The sequence below is a fragment of the Oncorhynchus tshawytscha genome, linkage group LG03, assembly GCF_018296145.1.
Source record: "Oncorhynchus tshawytscha isolate Ot180627B linkage group LG03, Otsh_v2.0, whole genome shotgun sequence".
In the NCBI taxonomy this organism is placed as follows: Eukaryota; Metazoa; Chordata; class Actinopteri; order Salmoniformes; family Salmonidae; genus Oncorhynchus; species Oncorhynchus tshawytscha.
The window spans coordinates 67,006,827-67,032,406 of record NC_056431.1 but is presented as its reverse complement, the minus strand read 5'-3'; the positions used below and the strand labels follow the sequence as shown (position 1 = coordinate 67,032,406).

Below are 25,580 nucleotides of genomic sequence, written 5' to 3'. Positions count from 1 at the left end.
TGACATTATTGTGTGTAGATCAGCGACACAAAATCTAAATGTAATGCATTTTAAATTCAGGCTGTAACTCAACAAAATATAGAAAAAGTCAAGGGGTGTGAATACTTTCTGAAGGCACTGACACATACAAAATGGACATTTGGGGAGGAAAAACACCACTCTCTCTCTTTTCTATCTCTCTTTCCCTTGTCTTTTGTGAGCCGTTCCCCCTCCTCCCTGCTGTCTGTTCCTGGTACAGCAACATCCTTATTACTGTCATAATTTACCTCCTTCTGTAAACATGACCCTGTCCGCTCGGAGCCCACTGACAAAATATTCATACTGAGATAGGACAGACATAAATTATCCCCAAAAATCTATTTCATATTTCACTGAACACCTCAACAAACACCTGCACACATACACACACACACACACACTGACTCACCAATGCATGCAGACACACACACACACACACACACACACACACACACACACACACACACACACACACACACACACAAACATGCACACACACACACTGACTCACAGATGCATGCAGACACACACACACACACACACACACACACACACACACACACACACACACACACAAACACACAAACATGCACACACACACACTGACTCACAGATGCATGCAGACACACACACACACACGAAAGCACCTCAATACATATACACACATACACAAAATACATCTACCCCCTTTTGAAGCAGACTGACATTTACATGAAAATATACATTCTCCCATGCATGCATGTGTAAATGAGTGGCTGTCTGAGTGTATTTGTGTGAAGGCTATACATAAGAGCAGGCAATATCTCACAATCTGACATGTGTTTTATAAAAGTAGTATGCACGGGAGAGGAGACAGAGAGCAAAAGAAGGACATGTGGGGAGAAAGGACAAGAGAGAGAGACAATGGAGAAGAGACAGGAGAAGAGACAGGAGAGTAGACAGAAGAAGAGACAGGAGAAGAGACAGGAGAGTAGACAGAAGAAGAGTAGACAGAAGAAGAGACAGGAGAAGAGACAGGAGAAGAGACAGGAGAGGAGACAGGAGAGGAGAGGAGACAGGAGAGGAGACAGGAGATGAGACAGAAGAAGAGACAGGAGGAGAGACAGGAGAGTAGACAGAAGAAGAGACAGGAGAGGAGACAGGAGAAGAGAGGAGACGGGAGAAGAGAGGAGGCAGGAGAATAGACAGGAGAAGAGATGAGACAGGAGAAGAGATGAGACAGGAGAAGAGAGGAGACAGGAGAAGAGAGGAGACAGGAGAATAGACAGGAGAAGAGAGGAGACAGGAGAATAGACAGGAGAAGAGAGGAGACAGGAGAAGAGAGGAGACAGGAGAAGAGAGGAGACAGGAGAAGAGACAGGAGAAGAGAGGAGACAGGAGAATAGACAGGAGAAGAGATGAGACAGGAGAAGAGAGGAGACAGGAGAAGAGAGGAGACAGGAGAAGAGAGGAGACAGGAGAAGAGAGGAGACAGGAGAATAGACAGGAGAAGAGATGAGACAGGAGAAGAGACAGGAGAACTGAGACCATAAGAGACTCATGGGGACATGAAGTAGTGAAAGGAGAAATGAGGAGAGGAGAGGAGAAAAGAGGAGAGGAGCAAGAAGAGGACTGTCGAGAGGAGAATATAGGACAGGAGAGGAACAAAAAGAGGACTGTTGAGAGGAGAATATAGGACAGGAGAGGACAGGAGAGGAGAAGAGATGAGAGGAACAAAAAGAGGACTGTTGAGAGGAGAATATAGGACAGGAGAGGACAGGAGAGGAGAAGAGATGAGAGGAACAAAAAGAGGACTGTTGAGAGGAGAAAACAGGACAGGAGAAGAGATGAGAGGAACAAAAAGAGGACTGCCGAGAGGAGAATATAGGACAGGAGAGGACAGGAGAGGAGAAGAGATGAGAGGAACAAAAAGAGGACTGTTGAGAGGAGAAAACAGGACAGGAGAGGACAGGAGAGGAGAAGAGATGAGAGGAACAAAAAGAGGACTGTCGAGAGGAGAATATAGGACAGGAGAGGACAGGAGAGGAGAAGAGATGAGAGGAACAAAAAGAGGACTGTTGAGAGGAGAATATAGGACAGGAGAGGACAGGAGAGGAGAAGAGATGAGAGGAACAAAAAGAGGACTGTTGAGAGGAGAAAACAGGACAGGAGAGGACAGGAGAGGAGAAGAGATGAGAGGAACAAAAAGAGGACTGTTGAGAGGAGAATATAGGACAGGAGAGGACAGGAGAGGAGAAGAGATGAGAGGAACAAAAAGAGGACTGCCGAGAGGAGAATATAGGACAGGAGAGGACAGGAGGAGAGGATAATGGAGGGGAGAATAGAGAACAGATGCAGGACAGAAAGGAGAGAACAGAGCAGAACGTGTCTGTAAAGGAAGCACAAGCAGCCAGGCAGAAGATTCAGTAGCCTGCTGCAGACTTATTGCTTTGACCTTGACTACCTCCCCCTCCCCCTTCCTCCCCACACATCAACCCTCTTCCTCCCTCCTCCATGTCCCTCTCAACCTTGGCTAATTAGCTCCCTGCCCAGGGGAGAATGTACAACATTACAGGACATCTAAAACAAGGACATCACAGTTACACCGCCTCCTCCACTTACTCTGTCCTTTCATCGGCAATGGAAGGTGTGTGTTCCTGTGTATGTGTGTGTGTGTGTGTGTGTGTGTGTGTGTGTTTGCACACTTGTCTGTATACTTTTGTGAAACAGAGATGAGAGAGGATGTTGAAAACTGAGAGTTGAGTCATTCAGCATTAGATGCCTATCTCAGGGAACAGCTGCTGATAGAGTATCAATAGTGTTACCAAAGTGCACAAAACACAACACACATACAACACAACGCATCACACACACACACACACACACACACACACACACACACACACACACACACACACACACACACACACACAGATCTGGAGCAGGTAAGTAGATTACACAGTAGGGTCGTGCCGTGCTTGGCACAGTAGAAGTCTCCCCCATGCAGACAAGGCTGCTCTGCATCTGCTGCTTTGGTTGCTGTTAGCAGGCTGACCTTGGGTTTGTGTACCGACCTTGTACACTGTTACAGCAGAGTAAGAGGGAGAGAGGGAGAGAGAGAGAGGGGGAGAGAGGGGGAGAGAGGGGGGGAGAGAGGGGGAGAGAGAGAGGGGAGAGAGGGGGAGAGAGAGGGGGGAGAGAGGGGGAGGGAGAGGGGGACAGGGGGGAGAGAGAGAGAGAGGGGGAGAGAGGGGAGAGAGGGGGGGAGAGAGGGGAGAGAGAGAGAGGGGAGAGAGGGGGAGAGAGGGAGAGGGGGACAGGGAGAGAGAGAGAGGGAGAGAGAGGGAGAGAGAGGGAGAGGGGGAGAGAGAGAGAGAGGGGGAGAGAGAGGGGGAGAGGGAGAGAGAGGGAGAGAGAGAGAGGGGAGAGAGGAGGGAGAGAGAGAGGGGGGAGAGAGAGGAATGAAATGAAAGGAAACGGGTGAGAAGGAGAGTGAGGAGAGAACGTGTGTGTGTGTGTGTGTGTGTGTGTGTAAAGTAGATAAACAGTAGGCAGAGCTGTGTTTGTTCAGTGGGAGGTTGTGGGATGAAATGGTCACTTAGACACATTTATAAGCTACTGGAGTTACCCATAATGACTCCATGATAAAAAGAGAGCGAGAGAGAGAGAGAGTTAATTAATTATTGGAGAATGTACTGTAAATAAATAACAAGCAAAATAAATAAAGAGCAAGAGCAATTTATCAAAAAACATCCCCAAAACCACCAAAAACTTACTGTGTGACACACACACACACACACACACACACACACACACACACACACACACACACACACACACACACACACACACACACACACACACACACACACAACACACACACACACACACACAACACACAAAGTTAGAGACCGGAGTCCTTGAGTGCAATATTCAATTTGTAACTCTTGTGTAGACAAGGCCACAGTCCTTTATGAACTCAGACACAGAGAGGAGCAAATGGAGGCAGTCGCCACAGCAACCGTCTGAAGTGAGCACAACACATCAACAAGCAAAAGCAACACAATCCTTCTCCAGCAGAACCATTCAACACAAAACCTTGAATCCCACAACAGTTGTCTATGAATGTGTTCTCATAAAATTGTGTGTATGTGTGTTTCTGTGTCCACATCCAAGTGTTTATTAAAACCTTGTGTTTCTCTCCAGGGTCTGGATTCAATCCGTATTGCCCAAGTATCGATTGAAGTTTAAATGATGTTCCCGCATTCGTGCAGACTGCGTATACGGTAAACCATGTCAGCTCAATCAGAAATTACCTTTACATTTTAAAACAGATCTTTCCGCGATACGGATTTAATCCAGCCCTAGTTCTCCAAGGCCGGAGAGGCTGAATTGTGCCAAAGTCCTGTCTGCTTGGGTCATGGAATCCCTGGAGCTCAGTCTTTTGCTGTGATTCAGCTTCCAGGAAATGCCTACTACTGCAAAACACACACACATGCACACAAAGTCAATTACTGAAAAAACACACCATTATTGAAACCATTTGTGTGCTTGTACACACTCATGGTGATGCAGTTCCCTAGTAGTTCAGAGTGTACAGTTATATTAGCCAGCAGATGTTTCTTTGAATCAAATTAGACAGAACAACAAGGGTTGCAAAATTCTGTGAACTTTCCATTCAATGGTTTTCCTGAAATCCCGGTTGGAGGTTTCTGGGAATCAGAAGGGAATATGCAGGACATCCAGAACCTCCAACCAGGATTTCTGGGAAAACAGGGAATTTATTGAACGTTCCCAGAATTCTGAAACCATAGTCACAACAAACATGTCTACCATGTCTGTCACTGGACTGAAACGGGTCAGAGCTGGCATTGAAAACTAACACAAGATCTGCACACTTGTTGGGGTTGATAACTTGTACCAAGCTCATTACGGGAGATTGAAAGATATTGTTTCAGTCATACATTTAGTTCAGAAAATGCATTAAGAAGGCATTACGGGAATAGTTTTACTGCCAGTGAGGAGATAAATGTTAATTACAGTACACTTCAGGCCAAACATCTTTTGCATCCTTTACCATCACAATATAATTTAATGATTCAAATTCTCTCTCTCTTTTCCCCCCTCTCAATCTCTCTCTCTCTCTCTTTTTCTCCCCCTCTCAACCTCTCTCTCTCTCCCTCTCTTTCTCCACCTCTCTCTCTCCCTCTCTCTCTTTCTCCCCCTCTCAACCTCTCTCTCTCTCTCTCTCTCTCTCTCTGTGGCTCCTGTCTTTGACAATTACCTTTTTCTTAATGTGTGTGAGACAGAGGGCTGCAGCGTGCCTGATGCTGTCTGACTCTGTCTGTCTGTCTGTCTGTTACACCAATTACTGGCACAACTGCACATCAGATAGGTGTGTGTGTGTGTGTGTGTGTGTGTGTGCGCATGTTTGTGTGAATGTCTCTGTATATTTGGCATCAAGAGAAACTACTCATCTGTGCTTCAGCAATTGACACAATCCCAGACATACAATGACAAGCCAATCACAATCGCACAGCCGATCATCAACAAAAAACAGACCTGGCTGTTCTCAGCAAAGACATTCTAGACAATTCTATGCTTCCAACTTTGTAGCAACAGTTTGGGGAAGGCCCTTTCCTGTTTCAGCATGACAATGCCCCCGTGCACAAAGCAAGGTCTATACAGGAATGTTTTGTTGAGATCGATGTGGAAGATCTTGACTGGCCTGCACAGAGTCCTGACCTAAACCCCATCGAACACCTTTGAGATAAATTGGAATGCCGACTGCGAGACAGGCCTAATTGCCCAACATCAGTGCCCGACCTCACTGATGCTGTTGTGGCTGAATGGAAGCAAGTCCCTGCAGCAATGTTCCAACATTTAGTGGAAAGCTTTCCCAGAAGAGTGAAGGCTGTTATAGCAGCAAAGGGGGGACCAACTCCATATTAATGCCCATGGTTTTGGAATGAGATGTTTGATGAGCAGGTGTCCACATACTTTTGGTCATGTAGTGTGTATAGAGTGCATTTGGAAAGTATTCAGACCCGTTGACAACCTTCCAGATTTTGTTACGTTGTAGCCTTGATAATGGTGCCGAAGGAGATGGCCTCCGTTTTACGATCCCATAACCAATTCTTATATTGTGTGTTTTTTCGCATAATTTGTAACTTATTTTGTACATAATGTTTCTGCCACCCTGTCTTATGACCGAAAAGAGACTCTTGATATCAGGGCGGCGATTACTCACCCCGTACTGGAGGAAATCTTCTTCTTCAACGAGTCGGACGGGAAGAATCTACTCCAGACACCCGACAAGGCCCTCATCTCCGTAATTCACAGGAGGGAAAGACGGAGGTATCGTGGTGCCCTGTAAGGATCCGTCGCCGAGAGGGTAATCTAACTTTACCATCAGTCCTATTAGCCAACTTACATTCAATAGATAATAAAATAAACAAACTACGAGCACGTATATATCCTACCAACGGGACATTAAAAACTGTAATATCTTATGTTTCACCGAGTCGTGGCTGAACAATGACAAAATTAACATACAGCTGGCGGGTTTTAATCTTTTTTAGCAGGATAGAACAGTGGCCTCTGGTAAGACAAGGGGCGGCAGCCTATGCATAGTTGTAAACAACATCTGGTGCACGAAATCTAAGGAAGTCTCAAGGTTTTGTTCGCCTGAAGTAGAGTTTCTCATGATAAGATGTAGACCACACTATTTACCAAGAAAGTTTACATCTATATGTTTCATAGCTGTCTATATACCACTGCAGACATATACTGGCACTAAGACCACACTCAATGAGCTGTATATGTCCATAAGAAAAAAGCAAACCGCTCATCCAGAGGGGGCGCTCCTAATGGCCGGGGACTTCAAAGCAGGGAAACTCAAATCAATTTTACCAAATTTTATAAGCATGTTAAATGTGCGACCAGAGGGGAAAAACTTTAGACCACGTTTACTCCACAATCAGAGACACGTACAAAGCTCTCCCTCGCCCTCTAATTCCTGTTTATAAGGAAAAACTAAAGCAGGAAGCACCAGTGACTCGGTCAATAAGAAAGTGGTCAGATACTTATTTTCCACCATAATTTGCAAATAAATTAATTAAAAATCCTACAATGTGATTTTCTGGATTTTTTTCTGATTTTGTCTGTCATAGTTAAAGTGTACCTATGATGAAAATTACAGGCCTCTCTCATCTTTTTAAGTGGGAGAACTTGCACAATTGGTGGCTGACTAAATACTTTTTGCCCCACTGTATGTTCCGTGATTCTTCCGATGGCATTGAGGAGTACACCACATCAGTAACTGGCTTCATCCATAAGTGCGTCGAGGACGTCGTCCCCATAGTGACCATATGTACATACCCCAACTAGAAGCCATGGATTACAGGCAACATCCACACTGAGCTAAAGGGTAGAGCTGCTGCTTTCAAGGAGCAGGACTCCCGGAAGTCTATAAGAAATCCTGCAATGCCCTCTGACGAACCATCAAACAGGCAAAGCATCAATATAGGACTAAGATTGAATTGGACTACACTGGCTCTGACGCTCGTCGGAAGTGGCAGGGCTTGCAAACTATTACAGACTACAAAGGGAAGCACAGCCACGAGCTGCCAAGTGACATGAACCTACCAGATGAGCTAAATTACTTCTATGCTTGTTTTGAGGCAAGTAACACTGAAACATGAATGACAGCACCAGCTGTTCTGGACGACTGTGTGATCATGCTCTCCATAGCCGATGTGAGTAAAACCTTTAAACAGATCAACATTCACAAGGACGCAGGGCCAGACGGATTACCAGGATGTGTACTCCGAGCATGTGATGACCAACTGGCAAGTGTCTTCACTGACATTTTCAACCTGTCCCTGACTGAGTCTGTAATACCAACTTGTTTTAAGCAGATCACCATAGTCCCTGTGCCCAAGAACACTAAGGTCACCTGCCTAAATGTCTACCGACCCGTAGCACTCATATCTGTAGCCATGAAGTGCTTTGAAAGGCTGGTCATGGCTCACATCAACACCATTAAACCAGAAACCCTAGACCCACTCCAATTTGCATACCACCCCAACAGATCCACAGATGATGCAATCTCTATTGCACTCAACACTGCCCTTTCCCACCTGGACAAAAGGAACACCTACGTGAGAATGCTATTCATTGACTACAGCTCAGCATTCAACACCACAGTTCCCTCAAAGCTCATCACTAAGCTAAAGACCCTGGGACTAAACATCTCCCTCTGCAACTGGATCCTGGACTTCCAGACGGGCCGCCCCCAGGTGGTAAGGGTAGGGAACAACACATCCGCCACGCTGATCCTCAACACGGGGGCACCTCAGGGGTGCGTGCTCAGTCCCTTCCTGTACTCCCTGTTCACTCATGACTCCCCGGGCCAGGTACGACTCCAACACCATCATCAAGTTTGGCGATGAAACACCAGTGGTAGGCATGATCACCAACAACGGATGAGACAGCCTATAGGGAGGAGGTCAGAGACCCGGTCATGTGGTGCCAGGAAAACAACTTCTCCCTCAACGTGAGCAAGACAAAGGAGCCGATCGTGGACTACTGGAAAAGGCAGTTCGAACAGGCTCCCATTAACATCAACGGGGCTGTAGTGGAGCGGGTCGAGAGTTTCAAGTTCCTTGGTGTCCACATCACCAACAAATTATCATGGTCCAAACACACTAAGACAGACACGACTAAGAGGGCATGACAAAGCCTATTCCCCCTCAGGAGACTGAAAAGATTTGGCATCGGTCCTCAGATCCTCAAAAGGTTCTACTGCTGCACCATCGAGAGCATTCTGACTGGTTGCATGACTGCCTGATATGGCAACTGCTCGACCTCCGACTGCAAGGCACTACAGAGGATAGTGCGTACGAGGCACTACAGAGGGTAGTGCGTACGGCCCAGTACATCACTGGGGCCAAGCTTCCTGCCATCCAGGACCTCTATACACCTCTATACCAGTGTCACGGATTTCCTCCTCTTCATCTGAAGAGGAGAGGCGAAACGGATCAGAGGACCAATATGCGGCGTGGTAAGTGTCCATGGTAAATCTTTAATAAAGAAAGTACTGACACTGCATACAAAACAATAAACAAATGACGACCGTGAAGCTACAACATAGACAATCACCCACAAACAAACAGTGCAACCCAGGCTACCTAAGTATGATTCTCAATCAGAGACAACTAATGACACCTGCCTCTGATTGAGAACCATACTAGGCCGAAACATAGAAATGCCCCAAAACATAGAAAAACAAACATAGACTGCCCACCCAACTCACGCCCTGACCATACTAAATAAATACCAAAACAAAGGAAATAAAGGTCAGAACGTGACAACCAGGCTGTATTTTTTTGTAAATGTTTGAACTTTTTAAAGCATTGTTGGCTTGTAAGTATGTTGTATTATGGCACATGTGACAAATCAAATTTGATTTGATTCATTCTAAAAAAAGACATTTTTAAATTGATCAATCAACACACAATGCCTCATAATGACAAAGTAAAAACACGTTTTTAGAATTTTTGGCAATATATTACAAATAATATATCGGCTTGCAAGCCTCCCCCATTCTTCCTCCAAACATAACGATGGTCATTATGGCCAAACAGTTCTATTTATGTTTCATCAGACCAGAGGACATTTCTCCAAATAGTACGATCTTTGTCCCCATGTTCAGTTGCAAACCGTAGTCTGCCTTTTTTATGGCGGTTTTGGAGCAGTGGCTTCTTCCTTGCTGAGCGGCCTTTCAGGTTATGTCGATATAGGACTCGTTTTACTGTGGATATAGATACTTTTGTACCTGTTTCCTCTTCACAAGGTCCTTTGCTGTTGTTCTGGGATTGATTTGCACTTTTCGCACCAAAGTACGAGACCTCTAGGAGACAGAACGCATCTCCTTCCTGAGTGGTATGATGGCTACGTGGTCCCATGGTGTTTATACTTGCGTACTATTGTTTGTACAGATGAACGTTTTACCTTCAGGCGTTTGGAAATTGCTCCCAAGCATGAACCAGACTTGTGGAGGTCTACAATTCTTTCTTGGCTGAGTTCTTGGCTGATTATTGACTTTTGATTTTCCCATGATGTCAAGCAAAGAGGCACTGAGTTTGAAGGTAGGCCTCGAAATACATCCACAGGTACACCTCCAATTGACTCAAATTATGTCAATTAGCCTGTCAGAAGCTTCTAAAGCCATGACATAATTTTCTGGAATTTTCCAAGCTGTTTAAAGGCACAGTCAACTTAGTGTATGTAAACTTCTGACCCACTGGAATTGTGATACAGTCAGTTATAAGTGAAATAATCTGTCTATTTTCTTTGGAAAATCTGCCACTGAACCGCACAGTTCTATCTTGTGAGAGTACACACAAACTTTAGAATATTTTACCAAGGCAACATAACATTTTATTTAAGAGGGAGACCTGGCATAGAGGTTAGAGCTCTCAAATAGAAGGCATAATCATCGCAGCAGCTATGGTATGGATAAAGACAATGTGACACCTCCACAGCTGCATGATTATGTGATCTCTCTATAATGTTGAGTAATTTAACTATTTCCAGACCCAACAAATAACAGAAGACTATGGAAGGCTACTGTTGCTGTATTGTAGCCTACTCTACTCTACCCCATCAACCAACTACTAGCTAGTGACAAAGCCATGTTGTTATCATTTAGCAATTTTGTACTGTAGCTTACACTACCCCATATCAACCAACTAGCTGACTAGCAGTGCCAAGGCTATATTTTTGTCATTCAGTAATGCTGTAATGATACTGTAACCTACTGTAGACCACATTAACCACCTACAGTAGCGAGCTAGTGATAGCTTAGCTAGCTAGCTAGCTAGCTACAAAGAAACTTTGAATGACATCATCAGGGTTTTTAACTTAACGTCTAGGTAATTAGTATGATTGCAGGTAAAACAACTTTAGAGATGATTACAAAGTTCAAAAGCAAAGTTGACTTACCGGTCTGCTGTTCTTGGGAACTAGACGGAGGCGTCCACATAAGAGTTTAGCTAGTTAGCAGCGCTAACATTAGAAAGGGAAAGGGGGATACCTAGTCAGTTTTCCGACTGAATGTATTCAACTGAAATGTGTCTTCCGCATTAACCCAATGTTAGCTATCAAACTATCCAGCAAGAATATAGAGGTAAAAAACAAAAGAAACCGCCGCACAGGGGGTGGCCAAAGATTGCATGTTCGAATCCAGCGATACAAAATTGTCTTTGATATTTAGAGTTTACAGCTTATTCCAAACCTTAAAAATTCAGAGTTAATGTCTTTCCTTAAGAATACGGAGTTAGTGCTTAAACTTAACCTTGGAATGATACAGAGAAGTAACCAAGCACTTCGAAATTTGACATTTGAAACAACATCGAAATTTGACGTTTGAAAAACATGGATGTACGTCTAATTCTGACGTGAGACTGGGAGAGCTTGTTGATTGTTCCGTTAAAGTATAATAATGCAATGTATAAATACATTTAGCCACTGTGACCTTCCTATTTTAGCAGGTGGTGCACACACACACACACACACACACACACACACACACACACACACACACACACACACACACACACACACACACACACACACACACACACACACACACACACACACACACACACACACACAGAGGGAGTAGATGTCAGTGGATAGTACAGGGGTATGCTGACCCATGTTTTACTGGGCAGGGGACCAGCAGCTCTGGGCCCAGAGAGACAGTCTGGATCACATCACACACAGACAGGAGAGGACAGGAGAGGACAAACTGGACCTAAGAGGGTGATATCACTGCCTCTCCCAACTCCTCTCTCCTTTCCTCCTCCTCTTCTTTTCTCTCCTTACACATGCCTTCCACTCCTCTCACCCGCCCTCTGCTCTCCCACCCTCTCCTTTCACAACCCCTTTCCTCGACTCCCCTCCAAACCTCTCCCGCTAAGCACTGCCCTGCCATAGCCCAGCCAAAGGCTAAAAATCTGCTGCCAATCCGGCACAGTGGCTTTAACTGTTACCTGACATTAACAGCTTCCAAACCAGCACTTTTCTGTTTTGCACTCACATTCAAAACAGTACAGTAAAACATGAGTGCCTTTCTGTCTTTGCAGTGGGTGGAAAACGATTGGCCCTTTTCTGTGGCATTAAAGAAACTGACTTTTGAGGCAAAATCACAATTCATGGGTAGGGGCCTGAATTCGCCTTCCATCCTCATTACCATAACCAGATTAACAAGTAGAGGAATAGAAGACTATGACAGAATGAGAAGAATTTGTATTACCTGAGAGGCAAAGAGAGCAGGGGGGAGTGTTGGAGAGGCGAGGAGAGGAGGAGAGGGTTGGAAAGGAGCAGAGGAGAGGGTTGGAGAGGATTGGAGAGGGTGAGAGAGGAGGGGGTTGGAGAGGAGGAGAGGGTTGGATAGGTAGAGAGGAGAGGGTTGGAGGCGAGGGATGGAGAGGAGAGGGTTGGAGAAGAGGAGAGGATTGGAGAGGAGGAGAGGGTTGGAGAGTATTGAAGAGAGAAGAAGGAGAGGGTTGGAGAGGATTGAAGATGGTAGAGGGTTGGAGAGCGTTGGAGAGGAGGAGAGGGTTGGAGACGAGAGGGTTGGATAAGAGAGGAGAAGGTTGGAGAGGAGGAGAGGGTTGGAGAGGGTTTTAGAGGGTTGGAGAGGACAGCCTTTGCTCTGGTTCTTTATCCCAGCTCGACCTTGAATATAAACATGTAAAACATCTCTATTTTCTTGCTGCTGTGTATCAATAGAAAGCCATTCTCTCTCTGTTTAATGTTCTGAAGCTGCGGTCAAAGTTTCTCTTCCTGTCTTGGGTTCTTGGAGCACACAGAGTAGAAGGAGGTCTCTCTCCCCTGTTTATGAATGCGGCTAGTCACTCAACGGCAGTAATTTCTCCAAGCCCAAAACAACCTTTTCTAAACACTATACAGTAGAGGCAGTGTGGAAGTCTTTGTTCAGGCTCTCCCCTGGACTACCAAATGTAGTCTCAAGGCTCATGCACTTACAACCTGTCCTATACTTGATGCCCCCTATGTGTCTTTCTCTCTGTCCTTCTCTCTATCTATCTATCTATCTATCCCTCTCTCCCTCCCTCTCTCCCTCCCCCCCAGTCTTGTCCCATAGTACAATCTGAGAGAAAAACATTCTTCCTGAATATTGCCTCCCCCTCCTCCTCTACCTTCCTTCCTCCAGGTTAGTCCCCCCCCCTCACCCCTGGTGACAGATGTGCTGGGAGCGTTGAGTCATGACATCATAATTCAAGCGTTCCAGTTTTCACGGTTAAATCAATAACAGTGTGTCCGAGTCAAGGTTAGCGCCAGGCCTTCCCAGTGCTGCTCTCTCTGCTCCTGTTCACATAGAAAATCAGATAAATTCTCCCTAAAATAATTAAGCCTTCAGCTCTGTCTCTGGCCTATTCTTTACCAGCTAACAGCTGATTAACGGTGCTGTGAGGGAGTCAAGACAAAATCCTAAGAATAGAGTATCTCTCTCACACACACAAACACAAGTGTGCACACACAGACACACTCACAGAAATAGAGCTAGTATGAATATTTCTTTTGCTTTTGGGATAGTGAGATAAATATAGACCGTTGTGTCCAAAAATAACTGGATAACCTCAAGGGTATAGAATTGGTCAGTCTGTCTGCCCCCCCAGTCTCTCTGTCTGCCTCCTTGTGTGTTATAATTGGCATGCCCTGAGGTACCGTTTGTCCTTTTCCGTATAGGCTATTTTAAACTAACTGAAGGGGTGATGCTGCTTAACATGTTATTTTATGATACTGGAATGACCTTACTATTCATCTTGCAGCAGCTGGCTCCCTCTGGGTGCACGTACTGGGGAGGACTGGAGCAGCACAGGGAGAAAGGGGGGAGAGAGAGAGCATGAGTGAGTGAGTGGGAGGCGTCTCTGAGGTGGAATATGTAAAAAGTCTAAACAACAAGTCCTCAAAGCTCGAGGACAGACGGGAGCTAGTATAAATGTGCTGCTGTTGGCGCGGGGGTAATAGGGGCCAAAAAACACCCTCCCCCTCTCTGGATGTAAGCGCGCCACTGGCCATGGCCACTCTGGAGGGCTGTCATTGTCAAGGCGCCGGGGGGCAAAACAATAACAACAGCATCCTGTACAACATACTGAAGAACGACAGCCTCACGACCACTGAGGAACCAACATCACAACCACAACACAGACAGCAGCACCAAGTGCTCAAGGTCTCCTCCTGCTCCTCTTCTTCGAGGTTCGAGCTTAGGCAGCAACAGGCTTGCTCTTGCGGTTCCTCGCTGCGACGGGGGTCTCTCCGGTCCCCCCAGGTGACCTGCAAAGCCGCATCGGCAGTCCTCATGAAGACTCTGCGATTTGTAAAGAACGTGCCGTGTTTCCGCGAGCTTCCCGAGGATGACCAGCTGCTGCTCGTTCGGAACGGCTGGGTGCCGCTGCTTGTGCTGGGCCTCGCGCAGGACCGGGTGGACTTCGAGACCACGGAGACCGCGGAACCTAGCATGTTGCAGCGGATCCTGACCGGCGGCTGTGTCAGCCAAGGCGGCTTAATGGACAGACAGGTTGAGCCGGAGCAGAGCGCGGGAACACCCGGGGTCTCTCTCGTGGATATCCAGGGCATCAAAGCGTTCCTGAAAAAGTGTTGGGGTTTAGACATCAGTACCAAGGAATATGCCTACCTCAAAGGAGCCGTGCTCTTCAACTCAGGTGGGCTGGGTGCTTTAATAACGCAGGTTATTTACTCACTAGTCATTGTCTCGTTGTGTCCTTGATTGAGTTCATGTTATGGTATAGCCTACATACCCTATATGCAATTTAATACATTACTCTGTCTCTAGTTCTGAAAGTTTGGAAAGCAGTTACATATTTATATTTTTACAATTGTGTCATTCCACCAATTAAGCCTTTTGAGTAGAGTACCTTAATCAAAAAATTATTTTAAGATTCTGCCATAAAGAGCACATATTCACCTTAAAAAATATGCGTTTTTCCATCTAATGAGCAAAAACAAGGTTGCCCAACAGTATCGAAGACTTCATCTTAAATCAGTCATAAATCTCCTTGTGACAGGGGGAATGGAAGCCTGTTGTGTACAACAGGGAGGGGCAATTGAATGCAAGCTTCACAAAACAAACAGTATCAAATCTAATTTTATTTGTCACATACACGTGGTTAGCAGATGTTAATGCAAGTGTAGCAAAATGCTTGTGCCTCTAGTTCCGACAATGCCGTAATAACTAACGAGTAATCTAACAATTCCCCAACAACTACCTAATACACACACATCTAAAGGGGGGAATGAGAATATGTACATATAAATATATGGATGAGCGATGGCCGACCTGCATAGGCAAGGTGCAATAGGTGGTATAAAATACAGTATATACATATGATATGAGTATTGTAAGATATGTAAACATTATTAAAGTGGAATTATTTAAAGTGGCATTGTTTAAAGTGACTAGTGTTTAATTTATTAAAGTGTCCAGTGATTGGGTCTTAGTGTAGGCAGCAGCTTCTCTGAGTTAGTGATTGCTGTTTAACAGTCTGATGGCCTTGAGATAGACGCTGTTTTTCATTCTCTCGGTCCCAGCTTTGATGCACCTGTACTGACCTCACCTTCTGGATGATAGCGGTGTGAACAGGCAGTGGCTCGGGTGGTTGTTGTCCTTGATGATCTTTTTGGCCTTCCTGTGACATCGGGTGCTGTAGGTGTCATGGAGGGCAGGTAGTTTGCCCCCGGTTATGCGTTGTGCAGACCGCACGACCCTCTGGAGAGCTTTGCGGTTGAGGGCCGGTAAGATGCACTTCTTGATGACAGAAGTGAGTGCTACGGGGCGGTAGTCATTTACTTCAGTTATCTTTGCCTTCTTGGGTACAGGAACAATGGTGGCAATCTTGAAGCATGTGGGGACAGCAGACTGGGATAGGGAGCGATTGAATATGTCCGTAAACACACCAGCCGCTGGTCTGCACATGCTCTGAAGACGCGGCTTGGGATGCCGTCTGTGCCAGCAGCCTTGCGAGGGTTAACACGTTTAAATGTTTTACTCACGTCGGCCACGGTCCTTGTTAGTGGGCCGCCACGGTGGCACTGTATTATCCTCAAAGAAGGTGTTTAGTTTGTCTGGAAACGGGATGTCGGTGTCCGTGACGTGGCTGGTTTTCTTTTTGTAGTCCGTGATTTCCTGTAGATCCTGCCACATACGTCTCGTGTCTGAGCCGTTGAATTGCGACTCCACTTTGTCCCTGTACCGGTATTTACGCACTAGTCATTGTCTCGTTGTGTCCTTGATTGAGTTCATGTAATAGTATAGCCTACATACCCTATATGCAATTTAATACATTACTCTGTCTCTAGTTCTGAAAGTTTGAAAAGCAGTTACATATTTATATTTTATACAGAAAACAAACAAAGCTGATTTAATATGTGGGTAATTTCGAGCATAATGGACAATTGGGTCGTTCCACCAATTAAGCCTTTTGAGTAGAAAAAACCCCAAATCATCGAATTTTAAGATTCTGCCATAAAGAGCACATATTCACCTTAAAAAATACACGTTTTTCCATCTCAAGAGCAAAAACAAGATTGTACCGGTCCCTGTACTGGTATTTCGTTTGTTTGATTGCCTTGCGGAGGGTTTGATTGCCTTGCGGACGTTATCTATGGGTAACACGGTTGAAGTTGTATGCATGACCCACTTAGTTTTCCATGACAAAACACAATAAAATGTCCATAAACAGTATAAATTATCTTCAGAAATGACTTTGTCAAAGTAACAAAATAACTAGGGCTTTACAATGATGGTTTAAACTTGGAGAAATGTTGGGGTTAAGTGGTTTAAAATCTTCCTGGATGTCAGAGAGGATGCACAGAGGGACATGTCAAAATGAAGAAATGTTGGGGTTAAGTGGTTCCTGGATGTCAGAGAGGATGCACAGAGGGACATGTCAAAATGAAGAAATGTTGGGGTTAAGTGGTTCCTGGATGTCAGAGAGGATGCACAGAGGGACATGTCAAAATGAAGAAATGTTGGAGTTAAGTGGTTCCTGGATGTCAGAGAGGATGCACAGAGGGACATGTCAAAATGAAGAAATGTTGGGGTTAAGTGGTTCCTGGATGTCAGAGAGGATGCACAGAGGGACATGTCAAAATGAAGAAATGTTGGAGTTAAGTGGTTCCTGGATGTCAGAGAGGATGCACAGAGGGACATGTCAAAATGAAGAAATGTTGGGGTTAAGTGGTTCCTGGATGTCAGAGAGGATGCACAGAGGGACATGTCAAAATGAAGAAATGTTGGGGTTAAGTGGTTCCTGGATGTCAGAGAGGATGCACAGAGGGACATGTCAAAATGCAGAAATGTTGGGGTTAAGTGGTTCCTGGATGTCAGAGAGGATGCACAGAGGGACATGTCAAAATGAAGAAATGTTGGAGTTAAGTGGTTCCTGGATGTCAGAGAGGATGCACAGAGGGACATGTCAAAATGCAGAATTCTGGCACTTGATTATATGAGAAACAGATTTATTTAATGTTCCATGTGGCACTTCATTTAATATAACAGTCTTTTAAAATTCTATATTTGTGCAACCTTTCTACTTTAATAATCAAAGGCAGTCAATATGTATATATACAGTATATTTATAATCCAGTTAAACCAAACATACACTGATTGTACAAAACATTAGGAACCAATTTTGCCATCAGAACAGCCTCAATTCATCCAATGCTTCCCAGAGTTGTGTCAAGTTGGCTGGATGTCCTTTGGGTGGTGGACCAATCTTAATACACACAGGAAACTGTTGAGTGTGAAAAACCCAGCAGCTTTGCAGTTCTTGACACACTCAAACTGGCGCGCCTTGCACCTACTACCATACCCGTTTGAAGGCACTTCAATAGTTTGTCAAAAAAGATTTGGCCTGGGTCCCCAGATCCTCAAAAGTTATACCGCTGCACTATCGAGAGTATCCTGACCGGTTGCATCACCGCCTTAAAAGTATTTAAGTGCCTTTGAACAATCCATGTCTCAATTGTCTCAGGGTTTGAAAATCCTTCTTTAACCTGTCTCCTCCCCTTAATGTACACTGATTGAAGTGTATTTAACAAGTGACATCAATAAGGATTCACCTGGTTATTCTATGTCATGGAAAGAGCAGGTGTTCTTCATGTTTTAAACATTCAACACAGTGTACAGTCACCATATTAGCCTATTTATTCCCTTCATCTACTTCTAAGGAAGCAGTTTGTGGTATTGTTTTAGCAATTGGTATTGTTTTAAGAGATTTGCATCCTTCAATATCTGGAGACTTCAGAAACCTTGCCAGAGGGCGTTGTGAGATATTTGTGGATGATTTGGGAGGTAGTCTACAATCAAGACCTTCTCATTTTTCAACAGATGAGACACATGGTTACCATGATGACTCGGGTTCCCTGAATTTCAACCCAAACAGTTCATGTACCAAAGTTTCTATATGATAATTGATTTATTCTCCTCCACTACTATCCCCCACCCCCTCCACCTCTCCCCAGATCTCCCTGGTCTGTGCTACCTCAACTACATCCAGTCACTGCGGAGCGAGGCTCACCAGGCTCTCAACGAGTATGTGAAGCTGATCCACCGGGACGACGCCACCCGCTTTGCCAAGCTGCTCATCGCCCTGGCCATGCTGAGGGCCATCAGCCCCCCGGTGGTGGCACAGCTCTTCTTCAAGCCCATCATTGGAGCCGTCAATATGGAGGAGGTCTTGCTGGAGATGTTCTATGGGAAGTAGGCTTTCTATGGTCCTGTCCAGAAACAACCCCTAGATATAGCCCCCAAGTCCTTCTCTTAGTCCTTACTCCCTAGGTAATTTCACCTATTCCCTACCCACTAGAAACGTGACCTTGCCCTAGACTCTCCACCCCCATTTCCCCACTTCCGCTAGCCCCTAGCTCCTATTGGATAGTAATAAGCAAAAAAAAACATGCCCAATACAGGAACAATATGATATCTCCACTTTGCCCTCCAGTTGGCTATAAAGGAACAATATGATAGCTCCACCTTGCCCTCCGGTTGGCTATAAAGGAACAATATGATAGCTCCACCTTGCCCTCCGGTTGGCTGTACAGGAACAATATGATAGCTCCCATCTTGCCCTCCGGTTGGCTATACAGGAACACGATGATAGCTCCATCTTACCCTCCGGTTGGCTGTACAGGAACAATATGATAGCTCCATCTTACCCTCCGGTTGGCTGTACAGGAACAATATGATAGCTCCATCTTGCCCTCCGGTTGGCTATACAGGAACACGATGATAGCTCCATCTTACCCTCCGGTTGGCTGTACAGGAACAATATGATAGCTCCATCTTACCCTCCGGTTGGCTGTACAGGAACAAGATGATCTTGCCCTCCGGTTGGCTATACAGGAACAAGATGATAGCTCCATCTTACCCTCCGGTTGGCTGTACAGGAACAATATGATAGCTCCATGATAGCTCCTCCGGTTGGCTATGTTTTTTTTTCTATATTACATCTATCAAATCCTCTCAGATCAATATCTGTGGGGTTTATTCTGGACTGGCCCTTTCCATCGAACGGACAGAAGAACACATCTGTAGTTCTAGTAGAACTAACTAACTGTTTGATCTGAATGGACCGTTGAACAGAAGGACAGACAAAGGAAGAGATGTGTGTGTTTTGTTAAAGATGTTTTGGACACTGGTTGATTAAGAACAGTGGGGGTAAAGGGGGCAGGCTGATGATCAGCCTGTAACTTTCTTTTTATATAAAACTATTTTTCTATCATAAAAGTATTCTCTCAATTGCTTTGCCGTGCTTGTGTCAGGTGAGTGGTGCTCAAACTGTCTCTATGGTGATCAGAAAGGCGTAAGATGATGTTGCCCCTGGACACTGATCTAAGGTCAGAGTGGAGTTTTACCCCCTAACGATTAAGGTTAAGGGTAAAATGTTCCTAGATCTGTGCCTAAGGGCAACATCTACCCAGACAGATCAGAAAACCCAATGTTCCTTTTCAGTAACTATGGTGGATTATGTGTTCTGAATAAAGTTTGATGTCTGTTCACAGTTCGCTGCTCCCACATGCGATCTTTAATTCAACACGGGTCTGAATTGGGAGCAGCAAACATGGAGCGGACATGACCTTTTTTCCACAGTTGTCCTTCTCTGTTCAGGTTGGAACATTCTCTTTTCATCGGAGTGTGGGATCTGAGCCCTAGGAAGCTAGCTGGTACTAAGCAGTGAAGAATGGCCTTCTTCAAATCTGATTGGTAGAAATCCCAGTATAGCTCCGAGCTTGGTTATATAAATCCTCTACCACTCACTGTTGTCCTGGATTCACATCTCACCATATTGATACTCTACTCATACTCTGGTTTCGACTCAATAGATTTTTCCTGTGTCTCTGTCTGAGGCAATAGGTGATTGTTGCTGTGCTATTGCATTAATTTATCATGCAAGCACACAGTTTAGAGTGTAATTGTATCCATTGTAGGATTATCATGAGGCTGGTAAGAGAAACAGCAATGGACCTGTTATGACCACAAGAGGGCACTGTTTAAACATCACACTGGTAGTGTCATGCACTCATGCGGACACAGACACACACGCGCGCACACACACAAAACCCAGCTTCAGGGCAGTCACAGGTGTGCAGAAGAAAATCTTGAGGAAATGACCTGCAGAGTTGGATGGCCTCCGGGAGTGTTTCGCTTCTCTCCAAATCTCACCATCAATGGGCAGGATGTTCCCGGAACAAATGGGAATGCTATCTGGCCAAGATCTGCAGGAGGGATTCAGGGGGTGGGGAGAGCTGCTCAACACCTCAAAGACACAAAACTTGTAGGGTTTTTTAGGGCTCGATGCAATCCGGATTCTAGAGAAAGCAATCTTCCTGCCCAGTTGCTATACTGTAGGACTGTTTGGGTGTGTGTGACAGATGAGGAGCAGGCTAGCGTGGAGACACAAGGTGGTCAGGCGCTCTGAGCGGTCAGAACAGCACACCCGTGTGCAACCACGTACTGGAGATGAGTGTGTGCGAGGGGAGGTAGTAGGAGTAGCATTACGCTAAGAAGACGACAACAGATGCCATGGAGCCGGCGGCAGGAGGAGTGTGAGCTATTACCAGGACAATGAGGGAATCCAGAACCTGTGGGTGGACCGCAAGCCCCCAACCCTGCCCCCCATCAGACCTTACCCCTTCACTCTGGTGTAGACCTGAAATAATTGGATAGGCGTAAGCATGACGATAGCACCACTTTGTCTTCTGACTAGGCCATCCTCTTCATTTTTCCAATTAAGACCCTAATTGATAAAGATAAGTCTATTAATCGTGTATGTAGTAATAAAAGGCCAGCTGTCAGAAGACACACCAGCTATATCACTGATGCCTGCCACTGTGGTGTGTGTGTGTGTGTGTGTGTGAGAGCGAGAGAGAACATGTGTGTATTCATGCCAGCCTGCCACACTCACTGGCCATATTACTGCGCATGACTGTGTGCACGTGTGTGTGGATCCTATTTATCTCATCGCACCAATTGCCAATTCAACATTAACCAGCAGATGGCAGTGTTTAATCATCTCTTCATTTCACCTGCCTACAGTAGCTACTACTTACAGAGCAGAACTATTGAATCCTGGTCCTGGATGGCCGGAACTCTGTCTTTTGGACCATGGAAGACTGTGTAAAATGAACAGAACATAAATGAATCGAGAGGAGATCCACATGTTTAATATGCAGTGAGAACGTAAGGGCAACTGATAAGAATGGGTTGTGTTTTTATAAAGATAGACATTTCCTTCCAAGTGAATATCGTGTTCATATATTTATATAAATATCTATATCGTATATAGAATATGTATCTATTTGCTATGCATACTCAGAAATTACACCTTCAAATATCATTTTTTAAGTATTTTAAAGCACAAACACACCTTTTCTTTCCTTAAACATGACCTGGATAAGCATGGATTAAAAACAGACTTCTCAGCATGGGAAAATATTTCAAGAACTCAACCAAAACATTGAAAATGTATTTTTTAAATCTAAAAATGTTTCATGAGGTACTCAAAATCCATACTCTTAACTTAAAGGTCCAATGCAGCTGTTTTTTAAATCTTTTCTATCAACTCATTTCTGGGTAACAATTAAGTGCCTTTCTGTGACTGTTTACAATTAAAATGGTCAAACAAATTACTTAGTGTCTAAATATCAATTTATCAAGCAAGAGTTTTGCTAAGACTGTCTGTGAGTGGTTTGAGTGGGAAGGGGAAAATTGAAAATGTGCTATTATTGGCAGAGAGGCTTGGTACTCTTTCTTATTGTTCTAATTGACTGCATGGTGTTACCATGAAAGATCAAAACTCCCTCCCTCCAAAACAGGCTGAACAAACAGCTTTTCAAACAGCTCCTACACTAAAAGGGCCTTATAATTTTCATAATTTTACAGTATTATTCCAACCTCAGTGTAGAAACATATAAAACACAAGTAAATCACGTTGACTGCACTGGGCCTTTAACAAACCAGGAACCACATATCTAAGTGGTGTACAAAACCAGCCTAGCACACACACACACACACCTCCCCCTTTATGTCAGATGAAATGTAAATAAGTATGACTTTCCAAGCAAACTCTTTTTGTTATAAAAATATACTTATTTTTAAAATAATCAACACATTTCTTTTTAAGGTGAGGGATTTCACTATCACACTAAAACAGCGAGGCTGTTTGTTTTTATAGAAAATATGAAGCTTTAGAGAGAGCTCTGACTGACTGACTGGCGAGGACTAGGACCCCTCTCTAAATCCTCCCCTTCCTCTGGTCCACAGGAAGTTACATCAACATCACCAGTAGCTCTTCCTTCTTTTTGCATATTCTATGATTTTTTTAAAAGACTGTTTTAAAAACTAGATATACACCTTATACAGGTCAACAACAAGATGCTGCTCCTTGGAGTAAAACATTGCAATGTCCAGGCAATTCCCCAAAAGTGTGTAAAAAAAAGGATCTTAAACTACATAAAGTCAAGATAGAAAACACAACAGCGCAGATACATGACATACTGGCTTTCTTCATAAGCATATTGTAATTAAATAAAAATAAATAAAAAACAGAAAAAATAGAAATATATAAATCTGTGTGACAAGTTAAAGCAAAGTTAAAGTAAAGAAGGCAACAAACATGATTGAATAAAAAGAGAAAAACAAACAGGAAGACACCTATGCTACAAATAAATTGAAAATATATGTACAAGACCCTGTTTTCCTTTTGTGTGTGTGTGTGTGTGTGTGTGTGTGTGTACGCGCGCATGCACAAGTGCCAATGCATGGGTTCTTTTATTTTTTATTCACAGTTCATGTTGATCAAACTCTGATGTCTTTTGATCAAACAGTTTGTTGTTGTCAGTTTGAATCTTTAATCCTCGGGTTAAGAACTTCTCCTCTGCATACATGAGGACCACGTTCCAAACCAAACCTGCCCCGACTTTGTCTTGCCTGTTCACAGGGGTCCACTCCTAACCAAACTCATCACAATCTCTCAGATGTAGCCAATCAGTACTGGCTCATAGAAGCGTGACACCAAACCAATCCAAGTCAAACCAGACCAAACCGCGTTTCTCTGCTAGTGTCGTAAGGTTCTACCCTGCCCCGCTCCCCCTGGTCACCAGATGACGCTGGAGATGCTGGTCTCCCTGGGCAACAGAGGCAGCATGGCGTGGTTAGTGTGGTCCTCCTCCACACTGTGCTCGCGGCTCTTCCCCGCCGGTGGCCTCTGTCCGTTCAGCAGCGTCAGCGGGATGTTGCAGTAGGTGTGCTGGTTGCCTAGTGATGACAGCGGCGGCAGCGTGCCCCCCTGCGGCAGGTCGTACTCGTAGCTGCGGTAGTAGTGTTTCTGTCGCATGGTGGTGTGGTACGAGTTGTGGAAGGACGAGCGGAGCTCCGGGTGTGCCGTGGCCATGGCGGTGGAGGTGGCAGCTGCCATAGAGATGGCAGAGACGGTCTGGAGCTCGCCGAAGGGGCCCTGCTCGCTAACGTCCATCGCTGGCTCATGGCTCAGCATGGGTTCGGTGCGGCAGAAGGGCATCTCATACTGCAGTTGCTTCCAGAACTTGGAGCTGAGCTTGTTGCTCTTGGGGCCACGCCACTTGATGACAGTGAGGGTCTTGATGGTGTGTTTGAGGGCCTCCATCTCTTGGTAGTTCATGATGCCACGCAGCTCGGCACACTCGATCAGAATCACCTTGATCTCCCCGGTGACCAACATGTTGCGGAGGCGTGTCTCCAGCTCAAAGATGCTCCACCCCCGCCGCACCACATAGTTGGGCGTCATGACGATGATGAGGCGCTTGGATTGGTCCACACAGCGCGCCACGTCCTCGATGTAGGCTGGATAGAGTGAGAGAGTCAGAGGGATGAAGGGAGAGGGAGAACCCAAAGCACTCAGCATACAATCAATCTCCTTGAAAAGGGAAAACTCAAAACAGCTTAGATTTTTCTATACACTAACATATGTTCTATAACATGTTTTGTAGACAGTAACATATGTTCTATAACATGTTTTGTAGACACTAACATATGTTCTATAACATGTTTTGTACAGCGCCTTGCAAAATTATTCACCCTCTTTGGCGTTTTTCCTATTTTGTTGCATTACAACCTGTAATCTGAATTTTTATTTGTATTTAATGTCATGGACATACACAAAATAGTCCAAATTGACCTGAAGGAGCTGCAAAGCTCCATAGCAGAGATTGGAGATTAGAGCTGGGCATTACGGAAGAGTGTCCAGAAAAAAATAAGCAAACATGTTTGGAGACTCCCCAAACATATGAAAGAAATCTGGTCAGATGAGACTAAAATTGAGCTTTTTGGCCATCAAGAAAAACACTGTCTGATGCAAACCCAACACCTCGCATCACCCCGAGAACACCATCCCCACAGTGAAGAATGGTGGTGGCAGCATCATGCTGTGGGGATGCTTTTCATCGGCAGGGATTGGGAAACTGGTCAGAATTGAAGGAATGATGGATTGCACTAAATACAGGGAAATTCTTGAGGGAAACCTGTTTCAGTCTTCCAGAGATTTGAGACTGGGACGGAGGTTCACCCTCCAGCAGGACAATTACCCTAAGCATACTGCTAAAGCAACACTTGAGTGGTTTAAGGGGAAACATTTACATGTCTTGGAATGGCCTAATCAAAGCCCAGACCTCAATCCAATTGAGAATCTGTGGTATGACTTAAAGATGGCTGTACACAAGTGGAACCCATCCAACTTGAAGGAGCTGGAGTAGTACTGCCTTGAAGAATGGACAAAATCCCAGTGGCTAGATGTGCTAAGCTTATAGAGACATACCCAAGATACTTGCAGCTGTAATTGCTGCAAAAGGTGGCTCTACAAAGTATTGACTTTGGGGGGGTGAATAGTTAATGCACTCTCAAGTTTTCCATTTTTTTTGTTGTATTTCTTGTTTCTTTCACAATAAAACATATTTTGCATCTTCAAAGAGGTAGGCATGCTGTGTAAATCAAATGA

The 25,580-nt window shown here is 44.8% G+C and overlaps 2 protein-coding genes across 5 annotated transcripts in view; one reads left to right on the top strand and one right to left on the bottom strand.

Annotated features, from left to right (window-relative positions):
• Nucleotides 1–13,906: 13,906 nt before the first annotated feature.
• Nucleotides 13,907–19,046, top strand: LOC112242018 (nuclear receptor subfamily 0 group B member 1). The gene is made up of 2 exons (XM_024410012.2): nucleotides 13,907–14,753; nucleotides 18,574–19,046. Exons 1-2 carry the CDS (start codon nucleotides 14,030–14,032, stop codon nucleotides 18,813–18,815), a joined length of 966 nt encoding a protein of 321 aa, XP_024265780.1. The 5' UTR covers nucleotides 13,907–14,029; the 3' UTR covers nucleotides 18,816–19,046.
• A 2,326-nt stretch (nucleotides 19,047–21,372) lies between these two features.
• LOC112238580 (interleukin-1 receptor accessory protein-like 1-B) overlaps nucleotides 21,373–25,580 on the bottom strand; it is a 462,784-nt gene continuing 458,576 nt past the window's right edge. For all 4 annotated transcript variants that reach the window (XM_042319851.1, XM_042319853.1, XM_042319852.1 and 1 more), the window contains one exon: nucleotides 21,373–24,430. In XM_042319851.1, coding sequence (XP_042175785.1) covers nucleotides 23,706–24,430 — 725 coding nt within the window. In that variant the 3' untranslated portion in view covers nucleotides 21,373–23,705. The remainder of the gene's footprint in view (nucleotides 24,431–25,580) is intronic.